General features: G+C 36.1%; 1 protein-coding gene across 1 annotated transcript in view; it reads left to right on the forward strand.

Moving 5' to 3' along the window:
- LVRN (laeverin) overlaps window positions 1–17,920 on the forward strand; it is a 69,424-nt gene that overhangs the window by 32,129 nt on the left and 19,375 nt on the right. The window contains exons 5-13 of the mRNA XM_012448750.2: window positions 1,085–1,239; window positions 2,676–2,789; window positions 8,679–8,819; window positions 9,343–9,408; window positions 9,501–9,566; window positions 9,978–10,150; window positions 11,749–11,825; window positions 12,436–12,575; window positions 14,764–14,819. Of these exons, the coding sequence (XP_012304173.1) occupies window positions 1,085–1,239; window positions 2,676–2,789; window positions 8,679–8,819; window positions 9,343–9,408; window positions 9,501–9,566; window positions 9,978–10,150; window positions 11,749–11,825; window positions 12,436–12,575; window positions 14,764–14,819 (988 nt within the window). The remainder of the gene's footprint in view (window positions 1–1,084; window positions 1,240–2,675; window positions 2,790–8,678; window positions 8,820–9,342; window positions 9,409–9,500; window positions 9,567–9,977; window positions 10,151–11,748; window positions 11,826–12,435; window positions 12,576–14,763; window positions 14,820–17,920) is intronic.

Consider the following 17,920-nt stretch of genomic DNA (forward strand, 5'->3'; position numbering starts at 1 on the left):
CATTATTATTAACTAACCTCCCCAGTTTATCTTAGGGTTCAGTTTTTGCATTGTACAACTCTATGGGTTTTGGCAAGTGTATAATGACCAGTATCCACCATTACAGTATCATACAGAATAGTTTCACTGCCATAAAAATCCCCTCTGCTCCATCTATTTATCTTCCCCTGCTTCCCCCGAATCCCTGACAACCACCAATCTTTTTATTATCTTTTTAGTTTTGCCTCTAGAATGTCATATAGTTGGAATCACATAGTATGTAGCTTTTCCAGATCAGCTTCTTTTACTTAGCAACATGCACTTAAAATTTTCTATATCTTTTCCTAGCATGATAGATCACTTCTCACCACTGAATAAACACTCTGTTGTATTGGTGTACTGCAGTTCGTTTATCCATTATCCTATTTCAGGGCATCTTGTTTGCTTCCATCTTTTAGCGATTATGAATAAAACTTCCGTAAACATTTGTGTGCAGGTTTTTGGGTGGGCATAAGATTTCAGATCATTTGGGTTAATTCCAAGGAATGTAATTGTCAGATCTTTTGGTCAACCTGTAGTGACTGTACCACTTTGCATCCCCATGAACAATGAATGAGCGTTCCTGTTGGTCCACATCCTCATCAGCATTTGGTGTTGCCAGTGTTTTGCATTTTAGCCATTCTAGTAGGTATGTGGTAGTATCTCATTGTTTTAATTTACAGTTCTCTAATGACATTTGATGTTGAGCATCTTTTTATATGTGTATTTGCCATTTATATATCTTCTTTAGTGAGGTGTATGTTCAAATCTTTTGCCCATTTTGTAGTTGAGTTGTTTGTTTACTTACCGTTGAATTTTAAGCATTTTTTTTGTATATTTGAATATAGTCCTTTATCAAGAAAATTTCATTTTAATATAGTCAAAATAATTTATTTGCTGGCTTTTGTCTTTGTTATTAGTCTTTAAAAAGCTTTCTCTCCTTCAGGTTATAAATATTGCCTTGTATTTTTTGATAATTTTATGATTTCATTTTGAGAGATATATTTAGAAATTCCATTTTGGAGAAGAGATTATTTTATTTTTTCCTCCATTTAAATCCACTTAGATATAATTGCCTTGCCTAGTTTTGACAACCATGCAATGGAAAACTGGGGACTAATGGTATTTGATGAATCAGTATTGTTACTGGATCCAAAAGATCAACTGACAGAGAAAAAGACTCTGATCGCCAACATTGTTTCCCACGAGATTGCACACCAGGCATGTGGTAAAATGTTCTTTTTATTTCATGTGAAGTTATTCTTCAGGTGCTCTACCAAAATAGCATAAAAGCCTTAATAAGACCCTGCCATATACCACATTTTAAAAAGAAAAACACCCCAAAAAATGACAGTGAGTAAAAACAGGGAAGACTCAGATTCTGGGTGGATTTGAGCTATTGGTGGCAGATCCTAGTGAGGAGACCTTACAGTTCAGCTGAGGGTTGGGTGTGTATATCCAACAATTAACTTGCTCCACAAAGTCCTCTTCAGGAAACGTAACCCATGTAGACACAGGAGTATTTTTTTTCAATTCACCTAAAATACGGGATATTCAAAAGGATCACTGAAAGATACCCTCATTTCATCGGCAGATTGTTATAAATTTCTACTTGTTGTTGTTGCTGCTGGAGAGAGGTTAAATGGACGCAGGTAACACATTAACAAGGTGGAAATCATTAGCCCTTGGGCTGCATTCCCATTGGTGGCATAAACGACAATTCATTTCATCAGATCTATTTGCTTTTGCATTGGAATTTTAGAAGTTTAGCTGTTTAATTTGATGAAGATTTTCATGTCTGCATTTCAGTGCCTGCTCCATTCATACCAGTTTGTTAAGAAAGAAATAATCTCAACTGTGTTATCTTAGTAATGTGGCTCCGTAAGAAGTTTGGAAAAGAGCAATTTACTAGGATTGAGTAACACCCTGGTGCACAGTAAAACACACACATTTGCAAGTTTTATTAAGTCACCCAAAGTGTCATTTTTTTAGTATAGTCTAAGTGACACATTGTTTTGGAATACAGGCTGTTAGTAATTATAGCTGTTATAAGAATTTAGTCAAATAGCAGGGCTTGGGCTGGTTAGTTTGGAAATCATTGTTTTTCTTTCCTAATCCTGTTCATCATTCACTTGACACTGATTGTTTTTTTTCTGTTTAGCTCAAACAGAAAATAATTACAGTTGAGCTATATTGCAAAACATATGATTACTTGAGTGATTTGTACACGGCACAGATCAAATTATATTCTTAAAACATAACTGCTTAAAGTAAAATCGAGTTGCAGCCTATTTAGTGTATAAGGAGCTAGAATTAGTAGGTGGTAAGTCAGCATTCAGGGCTTCTGTTTTATGGAACTAAAAACAACTTTTGGGCCAAGTAGACATAAGAAATGCTATTATAACTGACCTGATGTTTAAACATCACAGTTTAAAAACAAAAATTGCTTTCAATCATTGGACATGGAATATTTCTGAGAAATACATGACTAATATCTCCTTGTTTTCTGGTGCCCTGTCTTCAAGTTTTGTTATTGATGGCAAATAAATTTTAATTATGTCTTTTAACCTTACATTTATTTAACATGCAATTACAATGAATATAACTTAAAAATTAAATTTAAGAAAGCTTTTTTTTTTTTTCTTCTCATCCAAAAGTGGTTTGGAAACTTGGTTACCATGAATTGGTGGAACAATGTCTGGCTCAAGGAGGGTTTCGCATCTTATTTTGAGTATGAAGTAATTAACTACTTTCATCCTAAATTCCCAAGAGTAAGTATGTTTATTAAATTTATTTAACATTTTTTTCCTAATTATAAAAGTAAGGCATATTGATTCTTAAAAATGTATAAAATACAGAAAAATACAAGAAATGCTAAATTATCTGTAATCCAGAAATTATTTGTAGTATCTTTTTGATTTTTTTATTCCAGGCTTTTAATCTATCATAGATGTTTTTGAAAGTGGGAATTACATAAAAATTTGTATTGCTTTTTCTACTTCGTATTCAACTTCATATTTCTATTTCATAATCATGAGCATTTCTACCAATCAATCATTAGATCTTTTTTAAAGAGAAGATTTTAAATGACTGCCAAATATTATTTTCACTTATTCCTACTATATATATTCCTTGATCCTACTACATGTATAGTGTAGGTCTTGCTCTGTCACCCAGGCTAGAGACAGGGTCTCACTCTGTCAACCAAGCTAGAGTGCAATGGTGAAATCTTGACTCACTGCAGTCTCAGCCTCCTGGTCTCAAGAAATCCTCCCACCTCAGCCTTCTGAGTAGCTGAGACTACAGGCACATGCTACCATGCTCAAATAATTTTTGTATTTTTTGTAGAGATTGGGTTTCTCCAAGTTGCCCAGACTGGTCTAAAACTCCTGGACTCAAGGGATCCACCAGCCTTGGCCTCCCAAAGTGCTGGGATTATAGGCATGAGCCACCACGCCCAACTTGACCGTATTTTAAAGTAGTGAAGTAGTGTATGACTTTTACGATAAGTAATATGCTACTTCATATTTAATATTATTGCTGAGATTGTTTTGCTAATTTGAGTAAATAGTAATATTGAAAAATAAATACATGCATGTGCAAATCTAATTATTTCAACTGTAGGTTTCACTTCTGATATTTAATTTATGTAGAGTAATTAGCTAGTGCTTTTAGAATGCCATGATAAAGCCAAATTGATTTAATTTAGATATTTAAATGTTTAGACTTCATGTTATCTTTTTTTTTTTGAGACTAAATCTTGCTCTGTTGCCCAAATTGAAGTGCAGTGGTGCGATCTCATCTCACTGCAACCTCCACCTCCCCAGTTCAAGCTATTCTCCTGCCTCAGCCTCCTGAGTAGCTAGGACTACAGGCACGTGCCACCATGCCCAGCTAATTTTTGTATTTTTAGTAGAGATGGGGTTTCACCATGTTGGCCAGGATGGTCTCTTGACCTCATGATCTGCCTGCCTCGGCTCCCAAAGTGCTGAGTTTACAGGAGTGAGCCATCATGCCCGGCCCGTGTTATCTTTTGATATAAACCTCACTTCTTTTATAAACCAGAGGTCCTTTCTTGCTTCTTTTCCTCCTCTCTTCTGTCTCCTGTAACCTCTCTGGTCCTCCAGATTGCTCCTTCCTGCCTTTCTTCGCTGGTCTCCATCTCATCTCAGCTCCCAGTTGCTCCAAGGCTAGATTATTCACCTCTTTTCTCTTTACCTTCACTCATTCAAAGGTTTATTAATATTGAAATACTATCTCCACTTCTTGGATCTTCTTTATAGACTAAATCTATTCATTCTGAAGGAGATTCTCAGATGATGTTCTTTCTATTATTTTGGAAGTAAACTTTCCTTCTTTTATGGAAGTTGATAATGGGTGGTAGGTAGATGGTACTTGTTTTGGTTGATAGTTTGGCAGGAAAAAAAGTTGACAACCCTATCTTGGTGCCACAGAAACCTTTTTTAAAACCTCTTTTCATCTATTTGTGAAATCACAGCGTCTGGGAAGCACTGATATAGTGTAGGCTTTTAACACCCGAATTCCATGCCACCTCCCCACCCTTTACAGACATCCTATAAGATGCCCCAAGCCCAGTCACTCTGCAGCACCTCTCTCTTCCTCCCCGTGGACTCTGCACAGGCCCTGCTTGTCCTGGAGGAAAGTTTGGACATCATTATATAGACTAAAGTACTGAAAGGTTAAATGACTCTAAATGACTTGCCCAAGGTAATTTGCCCAACTGGGACAGGACTGAGATTATAACCAGTTGTCTGGGTCTAGTCTGATGACAAGGATAATGATGGTAACAGCAATAATACTGTATTTACCATTCAATGAGTACTTAGAACTTAAGTGCCAGGCAGTGTGAGCTCTATATATACATCATCTTACTCAGACCTCAAACCAACCATATGAGTGCTGTTGTTACTTCTGTTTTACAGGTGAGGAAACTGAGGCATAGAACCATTAAGTAAGTTGCTCAAGGTCTCATAGTTATTAAATGTCAGAGCTGTGATTCAATTCCAGGTCACGCTGACAGTGAAGCCCATGCTTTTAACCACTGTGCTCTATAGCAAAAACACAATGGAGTGTTCTTATCCTCAAGAAGCTAATTGGTGGTTGGGGGTGGGGAAGGGAGGGGCGAGGGTGTGTTTCTGTCTTCAATATATGATTGTATGTATATATATGTATATATACACACACACTTTATCTATATATAGTATGTCTTTATTGTCTTAGATGTTTTGAACAGTCCTTTCCACTTACTCTGTGCCTACAAAATTGTTTCTATCTCTCTTTCATAGCTTTTATTCACTCATGGTTAGTGCCATCTATCAGTGCTTTTAAAAGCAGTTGGTTAGATCCTAAATAAACTCTGTGGATAGAATAAATAAAGGAAGAAGTTTAATTTCCATAAGACAATGAAATTTACCGTATTTTCTTAAGTAGATAGAATCCATCATGAACATCAATTTCAGTTACCTCTTATAACAACTAAAATGGTTTAAGTATTATCAGTATCTAGCAAAACTTCCCCAAAACATATTTCTGGTATTTTTGAAGCTAAGACTTACAACATTAGTCTCTTTTTGTGCCTTTTAATTATTTCTTTTTATCATTAGTTTCTTATCCATGTTTTCTACATCTCTTAGTTGCTCGTGGAGCTGAGTGAAGGCATCAGATCCTGGCGATTGAGGACATTGCCACGATCTTTGTTTTTAAAAAGCTTAAGCTCTCCTTTCAATGATTTTTGGAGATCAAGAACTTTAACCTCTTTTTAATCTAGTAATATGATTGAAATTGAGTAACAGAGTCATAGACCCTTATGCAGAAACAGATTTTCAATTTTTTCTATTTCAAAGTCTAATTTCACCTTATCCAGAAACAGATTTTCAATTTTTTCTATTTCAAAGTCTAATTTCAGCTAAAAGTCAAAGTCACCAAAGCATGATATGAATGGCTTATGGTCAAGGGGTCAGAACATTAAGGAGAAAGGCTTTCTGGAATTCTGAAGCTCTTGCCCTCACATTGCCACTTAATGACTTTCCTCCATCTTTCTGCTACCTGATCTAAGAAAGCAGCAGACTTGGTGAAGGGAAAAGGTACATATGGGCACTGTAGCCATCAGATATTGCTCTGCCTTTACTATGATCATAAGCTGAGGCAAGCAGATGAACACCTCTGAGCTTTAGTTCCTCACTCGTAAAATGGGTTTCATGCAGTCATTCCACAGATGATAATGGCATCTGCTAGGTACTATTGAGACAACTACCATAAACTGAACACTGGTTTTATGTACTTATATAGAATTATTTATATTATCTCATTCAATCCTCAGGATAATTCTGAAGGATCATAATAAAAATAATGACAAGTAAACACAACAGTGGTTAATCCTTACTGAGCATATCCTATTTGCTACCCATTGTGCTCAGAACATTATGTAAATTAATTTAGTTCTCATAATTATCCATCGAGGACATTGTTGTTTTACCTATTTTCAGATGGCAACTGAGTTTCAGAGAGATAAAATTGGTGGTCTTTGATGAGTCACATAACTCCTAAAGGGCTGAGGAAGAATTCATACACAGGCACCTTAACTCCAAATCCTGTGTTTTTAACCACCATAATATTCTCTACAAATTTATTACAATAAATAGTGTTATATTTCTAAGGATAAGAGCAGATTTTATGCCATGTTTGGTGGCTCACACCTGTAAGCCCAACACTTTGGGAGGCCAAGGTGGGAGAATCTCTTAAGCTCAGGAGTTTAAGACCAGCCTAAGCAACATAGTGAAATCTCATCTCTACTAAAAATTTTTAAAATTAGCTGGGCATGATGACGCATCCTCATAGTCCCAGCTACTCAAGAGGCTGAGGTGAGAGGATTGCTTGAGCCTAGGAAATGGAAGCTGCAGTCCACTCCAGCCTGAGCAACAAACTCTGTTTCCAAAAAAAAAAAAGGAAGGAAAAAATTTTAGTAAGTCTTCTCTGGCATATCGCAGCTTGTGGGATAAAGTAATGGTGAATATATGGATTCATATCTAATCACTATATGCAGTATCTAGTTTTTTGTTTTCCCTGTGTGTGTGTGTGTGTGTGTGTGTGTGTGTGTGTTTAAAGCTGACATCATGTTTTCTATAGTGTTTCCCTCCAACAGAACCAAAACAGGCTACGGACAGCATCACTTTATGGAAGGCCCAGAGTAGAAGACCTCTAGGATGTTGAGGAAGGGGTGTTGCCTCATTCATCAGTCACCTTGTATGGTTATAGTGATATCAAGAAGGTTACATAAAACCTTATACCAGGCAGGCAGAAGAAGGAAAGACAATCCATTCTGATGGGGTTAGGGAAGACCCACAAAATATGGAGAAGCTGTATGAACAAAAATTTTCATTAAAACTGGTCAAAATAGTAAAAAGCTGAAAGCAACTTAAATGTCTAGCTAATAAAATGGAAGTTATTAAATCAATTATGGTCCATTGACCCGATGGGTTATTATGCAGCTGTGTATTTATATATTTTAAGGTTTTTCTTTTGCAAAAGTTTCATCTGCTGTACTTTGAAAAGAAAAAAAATCATCTGTGATTTGATCATCCTGTGATAATCACTGTTAAGTTTTGGTTTAGTTCCTTTCGATTTATGTTTCTATTTTCCTTATAATGCAGCAGCCATTATAAGGGATAATTATAAAGATGAGGTAGCAAAATTTTCAAATGCTATAAGTATATGAGCAAGATAACAAGTTTTTACAACTATGGGAATAAATAGTGCATGGGAAAAAAGATGGAAGAGAACTACACTAACATTTTAATGGTGGTGATCTTAGGGTGCGATATTATGGATGTTTTTTATTTTCTCTATTTTCCACATTGTGCTTATAGGTCACCAGTGAGACACTCTCAGGAAGCCTGAGTGTTAAACCAGTAAAATCCGTGCTTCCTGATAGGATCAGACCTATGCAGATGACTCCTCCAAATCCTTGCTACTCAGTGTGATTCTTAAACTAGCAATGTCAGCAAGACGGGGTAGTTTATTAGAAATATTAGATTCTTCTTCTGGCGTTACTTCAGGAAGAAATTGCTCTTATTTGTCTGAGAGAGAGAGCTGGTCTTTTGAAGAGTCCTATGGTTCTCATTAAAATATAATAAATTGCCTTCTCTTAATGCATGAGCCATAAACTGTAGTGTCCTGTTTATGGATTGTTTTCAATTTTCAATTACATCAGCATCTTTGTGAATTTGTAGATCTGGCATGCTTTTGGTTTGTAAATATTCATGAAAGAGAGACTGATTAATTTTAAGGAGTTATTGATAAAATTACCAATGAAATTTTAGAGAATTAAAACCACCTTAAGGAAGGCCCTGTTAGGAGAGCCATGGGCCTCCCTATGGGAAATGCAGTGGCTTTTGGGAACCATATTAACTTTTGTAATTGACTTTTTAAAAATTGAAATGAAAAAGGATACAAATAAGAGGGAAGGTATCCTACAGTTTTGTTATTCAAGGAATCCTGACTTATTTGGCATATTTCAACTTCTCAGTTACTGAATTTTTTCCTCTCTTCAGTATCAGTTTTTGAAAGTATTTTAGGACCATTGAAGTTTGTTTTTCTGTGACACCTCAGGAGTTAATGTGGCTCAATCTTTTCCTTTATAGAATGAGGTCTTTTTTTCTAACATTTTACATCATGTCCTCAGAGAAGATCACGCCCTGGTGACTAGAGCTTTGGCCATGAAGGTGGAAAATTTCAAAACAAGTGAAATAGAGGAACTCTTTGACATATTTGCTTACAGCAAGGTAAAAGCAGTTAGAAATTTCCTTTGGTTCTGTACTCTTGTAGAAAGTTGCATAAAATGGATTCTAAGGGTCCTATATCAATATGCAAGTTAAAACTTTTTATGAAAATAACCTTATTTTAATTCAATTCATGGGTTTCAGAAAACATGATTAAATTAATTCTCACCTTGCAAATATCAATCAAGCCCATATTAATGCTTAGTACCATTGACCATAGACTTTAACAACTTGCTGCCTTCAAGGTGAATCCTTCTGCTTGGTGGACATTTAATCTTGCCATGCAAAGATCTCAATTTTTAAAAATTTTGTGTACTCTTTACATGTGGGACATCTGCTTACCTTTTACCTCTCAATTAGTGACAGGCTACTATTTTATTAGCACATTTTGAAATAATTCAAACATTCAACTAAAATGCAAAATGCAATCAGGAGCACAGCTCAGAATATTGCTTATAAATATGGAATATGTCAGTATAGGGATATTGAATTTTGTTCAAATAATGGACAACTTCTTTTGTCCTAGGGAGCGTCTATGGCCCGGATGCTTTCCAGTTTCTTGAATAAGCATTTATTTGTCAGTGCACTCAAGGTGAGTTTGCAAAATAATTGTTGCCTGGATGGCAGTAAACATGAACTGCATGGCATGTTATTTATTCTAACCTTAACTCTTCTATTTTCCAGTCATATTTGAAGACATTTTCCTACTCAAATGCTGAGCAAGATGATCTATGGAGGCATTTTCAAATGGTGATTGTCCTACTTTCTGACACGTTCTTGCTGAGTTGTTTTGTATGATACAGGACAAGACTGGGAGGCCATAGGTGAATGGCAGTTCCATAGGAAAAAACTTTGCCTTGTTATAGAACTGCCTTAGGTCATGGGTTGTGTCTTTAGTCTTCACTGTATTCCCAGTGCCCAGAACAGAGCATGGAACATATTAGAAGAAGAAATATATGTTCAGAGAATGAATTAATGAACTAAAGAACCGTTCCTATATAGAGATAAACAGAGTTCTAAATTTGGCCCAGAAGATCACCCACCACAGGACTACTACATGAGTGAGGAAGAGAATAGCTACTGAGTTTCCTTTTGGAGATTGCTACTTCAAAACGTTTCACTAATAACCTTACCTGCTTTTGTGATGATTTTTTAAAACAGGCCATAGATGACCAGAGTACAGTTATTTTGCCAGCAACAATAAAAAACATAATGGACAGTTGGACACACCAGAGTGGTTTTCCAGTGATCACTTTAAATGTGTCTACTGGCATCATGAAACAGGAGCCATTTTATCTTGAAAAGGTTAAAAATCAGACTCTTCTAACCAACAAGTAGGTAGTTTTGCTCCTCTTTGTCTTCATCTTCCTTGGGGTTGAGCTCTGGTCCAATGGGATCCAGCCTGTGGGTGAAGGAGCATTACCCCAACTTGGCACATACACTTCTGCAATGTGACTGTATACTGGGGTGAAGCAGAGACCCTGTGTCCTGGGCAATGCCAGAGACCTGAAGTTAGGGATTCAAGACAGTGCCCCTACCCTGAGATTTAGGGTTACATCAGCACCCAAAGCTGTGGGGTATCGTGTGTTCCTCTTCGTCCTTCAGACAGAGGTAATGAATTCCTTGGGATTCTGAGTGGGAGGCAATAAGATAGAGCCACAGATTGCCACACGTTAGTAAAGAGGAAAGGGAGTCTTGTTGCAGAGTAGTCTTCTCTTCCCTAGAAAGGAAACTGAATGGTAACTATTTCCCTGAGGAAAATTCTGTGTAGTTGTGTACATGTATGTGTGTGCATGCCTGTGTTTGTGTATTTGTAGCCATACCCACACCATTAGAATTATGGTCTTTAGAGTCAATTAGACCTGGGCTCAAATATTGACTTCTCCAAAATTCAAACCTTAGGTATTATTTAAGATCTGTGAGTTTCTGTTGCCTTATCTATATAGATGCAATAGCATGTATTCCAAAAGATTGTGTAAAAATGAAATGAGTATAAAATAACCTAGCCTTTATCCCTTTATTCTTCTCTTCCCTTTCTTAATTTGTCAGCTGATTTTCAACTGTTTTTGATGGTTTTAATCTTCACATTTCATTGCAATATCAGCACAAATGAGTAGTTTTCAAATACCATCACCAAAATTTTCAGATATTTCTACTCTTTCTTTAAAGCCCCAGGAGGGAGAAATGGGAGACTCAAAGGTTCCTTTTCCCTGTAATACTCTGTGACTTTTGAGAAGATGTGTGTGTCTTAGCCATGTCGATAAACACAGACTCACAGTTGACAGTCTTCAAGACACCAGGCTTGTGGAAACTTAACAAGATTGGAAATATTGCCTAAACTCTGGGCAATATTCAGATGACAAATGTGCTTCCTGTGGTTGCCTACTTCATCCAGGTCACGTCCAGCAATGTGGGAAGAAAGCAGGCATTCAATAAATATAAATGTCGTGGCTGATTCCTGTTGAATACTTTTCAGATGGGGAGAACACTTGAGGTTGAAAGTATTTTGAAGTGTTAGTCACGTGTTTTCTTCTAAACTACTTTTTACCTATCTGGGCATGGATTCCGTTAGATTGGGTTCTGTTTGCAGCATTTGAACTACCCTTAAGTGAAGCCAGGTGTCTATAATTTAATATACACAGGACTTGAAGGTTTCAGAGATAAGAGAGTTTTAGTAGCTCCCTAAGTCATAAAGAAGTAAATCCATAAAACACATAAAACACAACAGGAGAGAGGAGTAAACAATAGCCAAAGTAAAACTGGCTTGTAAAAACAGCAGTGAATAATCCTAAGAACAAAGGCCTGCATATCCAGAGAGAATGACCAAACAATCTGAGTTCTGTGTGCTATTTCATCATCTCTTTAATAGTGGCTCAGAGTGTATATTCTCATGTGCGAAAAGTAACTAAGTTTTTTATTTTCTTCCAATAAGTGGCACGTGGATTGTCCCTATTCTTTGGATAAAAAATGGAACTACACAATCTTTAGTATGGCTAGATCAAAGCAGCAGTAAGTAACACATTTTTCAAACATCTTTACATATATGCTTATATAAAGGCAGAGAATAAAATATTGAAATGTGTAGCTTTTAAAAAGCTATCTCATTTCCTTTTTTTTGAGACTGAGTCTCGCTCTGTTGCCCAGGCTGGAGTGCAGTGGCGTGATCTCGGCTCACCGCAACCTCCGCCTCCCAGGTTCAGAGATTCTCCTGCCTCAGCCTCCTGAGTAGCTGGGATTACAGGTGCATGCCACCATGCCCGACTAATTTTCGTATTGTTATAGAGATGAGGTTTCACCATGTTGGTCAGGCTGGTCTCAAACTCTTGACCTCCCAAAATGCTGGGATTACAGGCGTGAACCACCATGCTCGGCCAAAAAGCTATCTCATTTCAAACTGAAATATCACTCTTGTCAAACAGAGTTTTAAAGAAAAGTGTCAAATCAAAAGCCATTTTATGTGAAAAATATAGAATTACATGGTAAGAGCAATATATATTCTAGAATTCCTTTAAATTTTTGTTTTATTGGTTTGTTGTTTAGAATCAAGTGTGTAGTATAAATAGGTATTAAAATCTTTTTAAAATGTACCATTTCAAATTATTCCCATATTCCTTTATAGAAGTATTCCCTGAAATGCAAGTTTCAGATTCTGACCGTGACTGGGTGATTTTGAATTTGAATATGACTGGATATTATAGAGTTAATTATGATAAATTAGGTTGGAAGAAATTAAATCAACTACTTGAAAAGGATCCTAAGGTAAGGTTACTTTTGATACTTTTGATTAAATATAGTTTATAATGCCTATTCTAGTGTTTTAGAGGTTGAGCATTCTGGTGGGAAGACATTCCAACCCCATTCCTGCCCCTCATCTCCAGACATATGAAAGAGATGTTTTTTCTTGTTCTTAGCAAGTGGAGGTTTTGATTAAATGTGTTGTGTTTTTGAACATTCATCTTACTTTTCCAAAACATTTCCAGGTAAGAATCAGAATGCATTCTATTCATCATTAGTTTTGTGATCTTTGGCAAGTTACTTAAATGTTCTGGTTCCATTTCTTCATTGTAAAATGAGAATATTATCATATTTTATTCATCACGAGGATTAGAGATGATGTAGGTAAAAGTATACTTAAAATTTCTAAACCCTTAATAGGTACTCAGTAAATGCTAGAAAATATTAATTTTACTTCTAAAATATATTTCCACTCTACCTCAGAAGAGAGAATTTAGTTCACAAAACAATAATAATCCGGTATCACTTTATATTATAAAATAACTATAAGTAATTATGCAGTGTATAAACACTAAAATGTTGGCCAGCTCTAATCAATCAGATTTTAATTGATTAAACTAAATTTCCATGAGCAGAGCTGGATGCTGGCTTAGGAGTCAGTACAGTTGGCTCTGCTGTGACTTGCTGTGAACCCTTGGGTGGTTCATTTAGACTCCATTCACAAAACTTGAGTGTTGAACTAAAAGATGTCTCTATGTTAAGTGTCTCTGTGCTTGAAAGTTCTCTGAGACACACAGCAGTCTCTCTAGCATATTGGTTTAGAGCTTAGGTTCTGGATCAGAAAGACTTGTGTTCATATTTTGTTCATTGTTTGCCAGATGTATGGCACATTCAAGCCAAATCTCCCCTTTTTAAGAATATAGAAAAAAAAAAATCTCTTCAGTATGCCTGGAGGTGAGGGGGATGGGAATGAAGGTGGACTCTCTTTCTAACAGAAAGATCAACCATTAAAAGGCTAGAGAAGGCATCCTGGTTGTACCTCAGTTTCTTATATGTATAATAATGGGTATAATATACCAAAATTAAAGGGTTATTGTGAAGATTAAATAAGATAATATATGTATTATGTTTAACAGAGGCCTGACACAATTCAGGGATTCATAACATGTTCAGTAATTAAAATAAATTATTGGGATTTTGAATAAAGCCATAAAGGCCACTTACAATAATATTTTCTTTCCAAATCTTTTCAGAGTGGCTAAATACTTATAACATTTCTAAAAGCATTCTAAGCCATGCAAGCATGAGGTTATACCATTATAGTAATTTCCTGAAACCATTGTAGATTTATTTATTGAAAAACAAAGGCAATTTATTTCTACATCATTGGTGAGCAAATAAAAGAGAATCTTTATGATTAATATTAATCGAGAAAATGCGTTAGTATTACCAGAGAAGAAATTAGACTATACCAACTGAAGAATTAAACTTGACTTGCTCAGATGCTTAAAGAAATGTTGTGAAGATAAAGTTTTGGACCAAATATATCACAGTGCTGAGAGTTGCTGAAGGTGTGATGTAGGAGGCCTTGGGCACACTTAGGGACTGAGCTGAGAGCAGAGTCCTATGGCCTGGCAGTGCCAAGGAGTTCAAACAGAAGCCTAAAGAAGTACACTGGCAATTGGCCCCTGCTGTTTCATGGATATAAAGGGATCTGTTGGTGGCATTCTGTCACATTAGTAAAATCTTAAGATAAATACCATGTGAAAACATATGGTAGCTCAGTGTTACCAAAATAGCACTAAATAATATTTATTTAAGGCCTTCTATGCCAAAAACTTCCCCGAAACTAATTTAGATGTTGTAATACAAGTTAATGTATACTTGTTTTGGAGAGGTCTTCTAAATTTGGTTACCTGTTTTGTTTTTTAACATGGTGTGTTTCGGGAGTATTTTGGCAAAACTCTCTGCCCTATTTAAACTTTATGATTGATGTCCAGAGGGGTCATTTATTAAAAAAAAAAAAAAACAGATGTGTGATAAAGAAATTATGAGGTCTATCCTTAGTAATTACTGTTTCTCTGCAGATGAGATAATTCATGTGAAGATGCTTTATAGGCAGCAGTAATCTCTAAATTGCTGTTATTTTGAAAACTTTTTACTGAAAAATGTTCTCATCTTTTTCTGCACATATTTGGGTCTAATTCTGCAGGCTATTCCTATTATTCACAGACTGCAGTTGATTGATGATGCCTTTTTCTTGTCTAAGTGAGTATGTTTTCCTCTCTCATGGTTTTAGAATATACCTTGAGACCTTTATAAAAATAGTAGCCTCATCACTATGAATTTGATTATTTAGCATATATAGGCCCTAACTTATTAAGATTAGTATGAAGTTCTATAGCTGTGGTGGAATTTTACAATATAATAAGTTGCTGGAAATAAAAAGACTACCAATTGAGATTTTGCAGTGATTTCTGTTATCCAAGGGTGATGGCTATAATTTTAATGCAATCTTGCCTGTATTTTAGTATATTGCAGAATTATTTATTTTATTTATATTGGATTTACTCAGTGTAAGACATGCTACTAAGTGTTTAACCAGGTAAGTTAATAAATGTTCAAAATTTAAATTTTCAACCAATAAAATTAAGAAATATATGTAATAAATTATCTAGTAATTTTTCTCTTTCTTTGGTCAGCCATATTTCTTGAATAAACGTCTACTTATTTTATCCTTCTTTACTACTTTTTCTCTCTGTGACCTGCAGCACATTTCTTTGTCTAATACTTTGCTGAAAATCCAATCTCTCTCTCTAAGATTACCGTAACTTTGATATTATTTACTATATCGTCCTGAAAATGTTGTTTTTGCTTCTTGAGACGGGACCTCGTGTGTCTGACTTCTCTTCTACTGCTGTGAGCTCTCTTAACACCAATTGTAGTTATATTACTTTCTTCTGTCTTTCTTCTGATAACTCATTCACTCTTGGGTTGGTGATCATTTTATTACATATCTTTAGAGTGCCAGCAGATGTAAGGTCCTCATTAAACGTTTGTGGAAGGACATGTTGATGACTTGCAAATCTACATTGCTACTTATCTTTCCACCTGTCTCAGGTTTATCATGTGGTCACCCAAATTCAGTGCCATAAACACTGAACTTCATTTTTGTCCCTACCTTGCTCTTGCTATCAATTTCTCTCTGCATGTCAAAGGTACTACTGTTCTTCTCATCACCCAAACTTGAAACCTCAGAGATATCCTTGATTCCTCTCTTTGCTTCTTCTTGATTCCTCTCTTTGCTTCTTCTTACATGCACAGTCACCAAGTCCTATCTCTCCATTCTTGGAAATGTCTTTTGGAGGCTCACCTTACCACTTTCACTGCTTCCACACTAAGCCAAGCTTTCATCATCTCTTGCCTGGCCTGTTAAATTAGCCTCCAGCCTTCAGTCCTTTTGAATTTCATCTGTCTTCGTTAACACTATTGCAATAAAATTGTTAGATATCAATTTCATTATGCTATTCCCATTGTTTAATGCCTAGAGTACCTTTCCACCTAATCTAAACTCTTCATCCTGACATTCAAGGATCTACACATGTCTGAGCCAACTTACCTATTAGGCCCCATTTCTCACTATACGCAAAGGAAATACCCTGCCTCAGCTTGGTCTGCCCATCACACTAATTCCCACCTTATTTTCTTTTTCCTGGGCTGCCTTCCTCTTTTTCTACCTATTTTAATCCTATGTATCCTTCTCTGCTCTTCTCAAGTTCCTTCTCCGTAAAGCCTTCCCTGACTCTTCTCTCTTACCCCTGACTTTTCCATGTGTATATTTTTCTTCTTGGCTATTTTATAGTATTCATTGCCTTTTCTGGGATCTTTCATTAGTAGCTTCTTATGCATAAGTCTCAGCTCTTCACTGAAGCTTCTCAATGGTTTGCAAGGGCAGTGTCATATGTACTACAGGCATACCTCATTTTATTGGGCTTTGCTTTATTGCACTTCACAGATATTGCATGTGTTACAAATTGAAAGTTTGTGGCAACCCTGAGTCAAGCAATTCTATCAGCATCATTTTCCAACAGCATGTGCTCATATTATGTTTCTGGGTCACATTTTAGTAATTCTTAAAATATTTCAAACTTTTTTCATTATTGTTATATCTGTTACAGTGATCTGTAATCAGGGTTTGTTAATGTTATGACTGTAATTGTTTTGGGATGCTATGAACCATGCCTGTATAAGGCAGAAAACCTAATCCATAATTATGTATGTTCTGACTGCTCCACTGGCCAGCCATTCCTCCACCTCTCTCCCTCTTCTCTGGCCTTTCCATTCCCTGAGAAGCAGTAATATTGAAATTATGCCAATTAATAACCCTACAATGGGCTTTAAGGGTTCTAGTGAAAGGGGGAGTCATGTGTCTTTCACCTTAAATAAAAATCTAGAAATGATTAAGTTTAGTGAGAAAGGCATGTTGAAACTGAGATAGGCCAAAACTAGGCCTCTTGCACCAAACAGCCAAATTGTAGATGCAAAGGATAAGTTCTTGAAGGAAATTAAAAGTGCTACTCCAGTGAATACATGAATGGTTAAAAAAAAAAAAAAGTGAAGCAGCATTATTGCTGATATGCAGAAAATTCGAGTGATTTGGATAAAAGATCAAACCAGCCACAACATTCCCTTAAACTAAAGCCTAATCCAGAGCTAGGCCCTCACTCTCTTCCACTCTATTAAGGCTAAGAGAGGTGAGGAAGGTGCAGGAAAAGGTGCTAGTTTAAAGCTAGGAGAGGTTGATTCATGAAGATTAAGAAACCATCTCCATAACAAAAGTACAAGGTGAAACAGCAAATGTTGATGTAGAAGTTATAGTAAGTTATCCAGAAGATCTAGCTAAGATAATTGTTAAAATAGCTGCACCAAGCAACAGGTTTTTAATATGAAACAGTCTTATATTGGAAGAATATGCCCTCTAGGACTTTCATAGCTAGAGAGGACAAGTCAATGCTTGTCTTCAAAGTTTCAAAGGACAGGCTGACTCTCTTGTTAGGGGCTAATGCAGCTGGTAGCTTTAAGTTGAAGCCAATGCTCATTTACCATTCTGTAAATCCTAGGGTCCTTAAACATTATGCTAAATCAACTCTGCTTGTGTTCTGTACATAGAACAACAGAGCCTGGATGACAGCACATCTGTTTACAGTATGGTTTGCTGAATATTTTAAGCCCATTGCTGAGATCTACTGTTCAGGAAAGAAAAAATTCCTTCCAAAATATCACTGCTCATTGACGATGCACTTGGTTACACAAGCACTATGATGGAGATGTACAAGGAGATTAATGTTGTTTTCATGCCTACTAACACA

Source organism: Aotus nancymaae, unplaced genomic scaffold (genome assembly GCF_030222135.1).
Source record: "Aotus nancymaae isolate 86718 unplaced genomic scaffold, 86718_ANA_hifiasm-v0.15.2.pri h1tg000064l_0, whole genome shotgun sequence".
NCBI lineage: Eukaryota > Metazoa > Chordata > Mammalia > Primates > Aotidae > Aotus > Aotus nancymaae.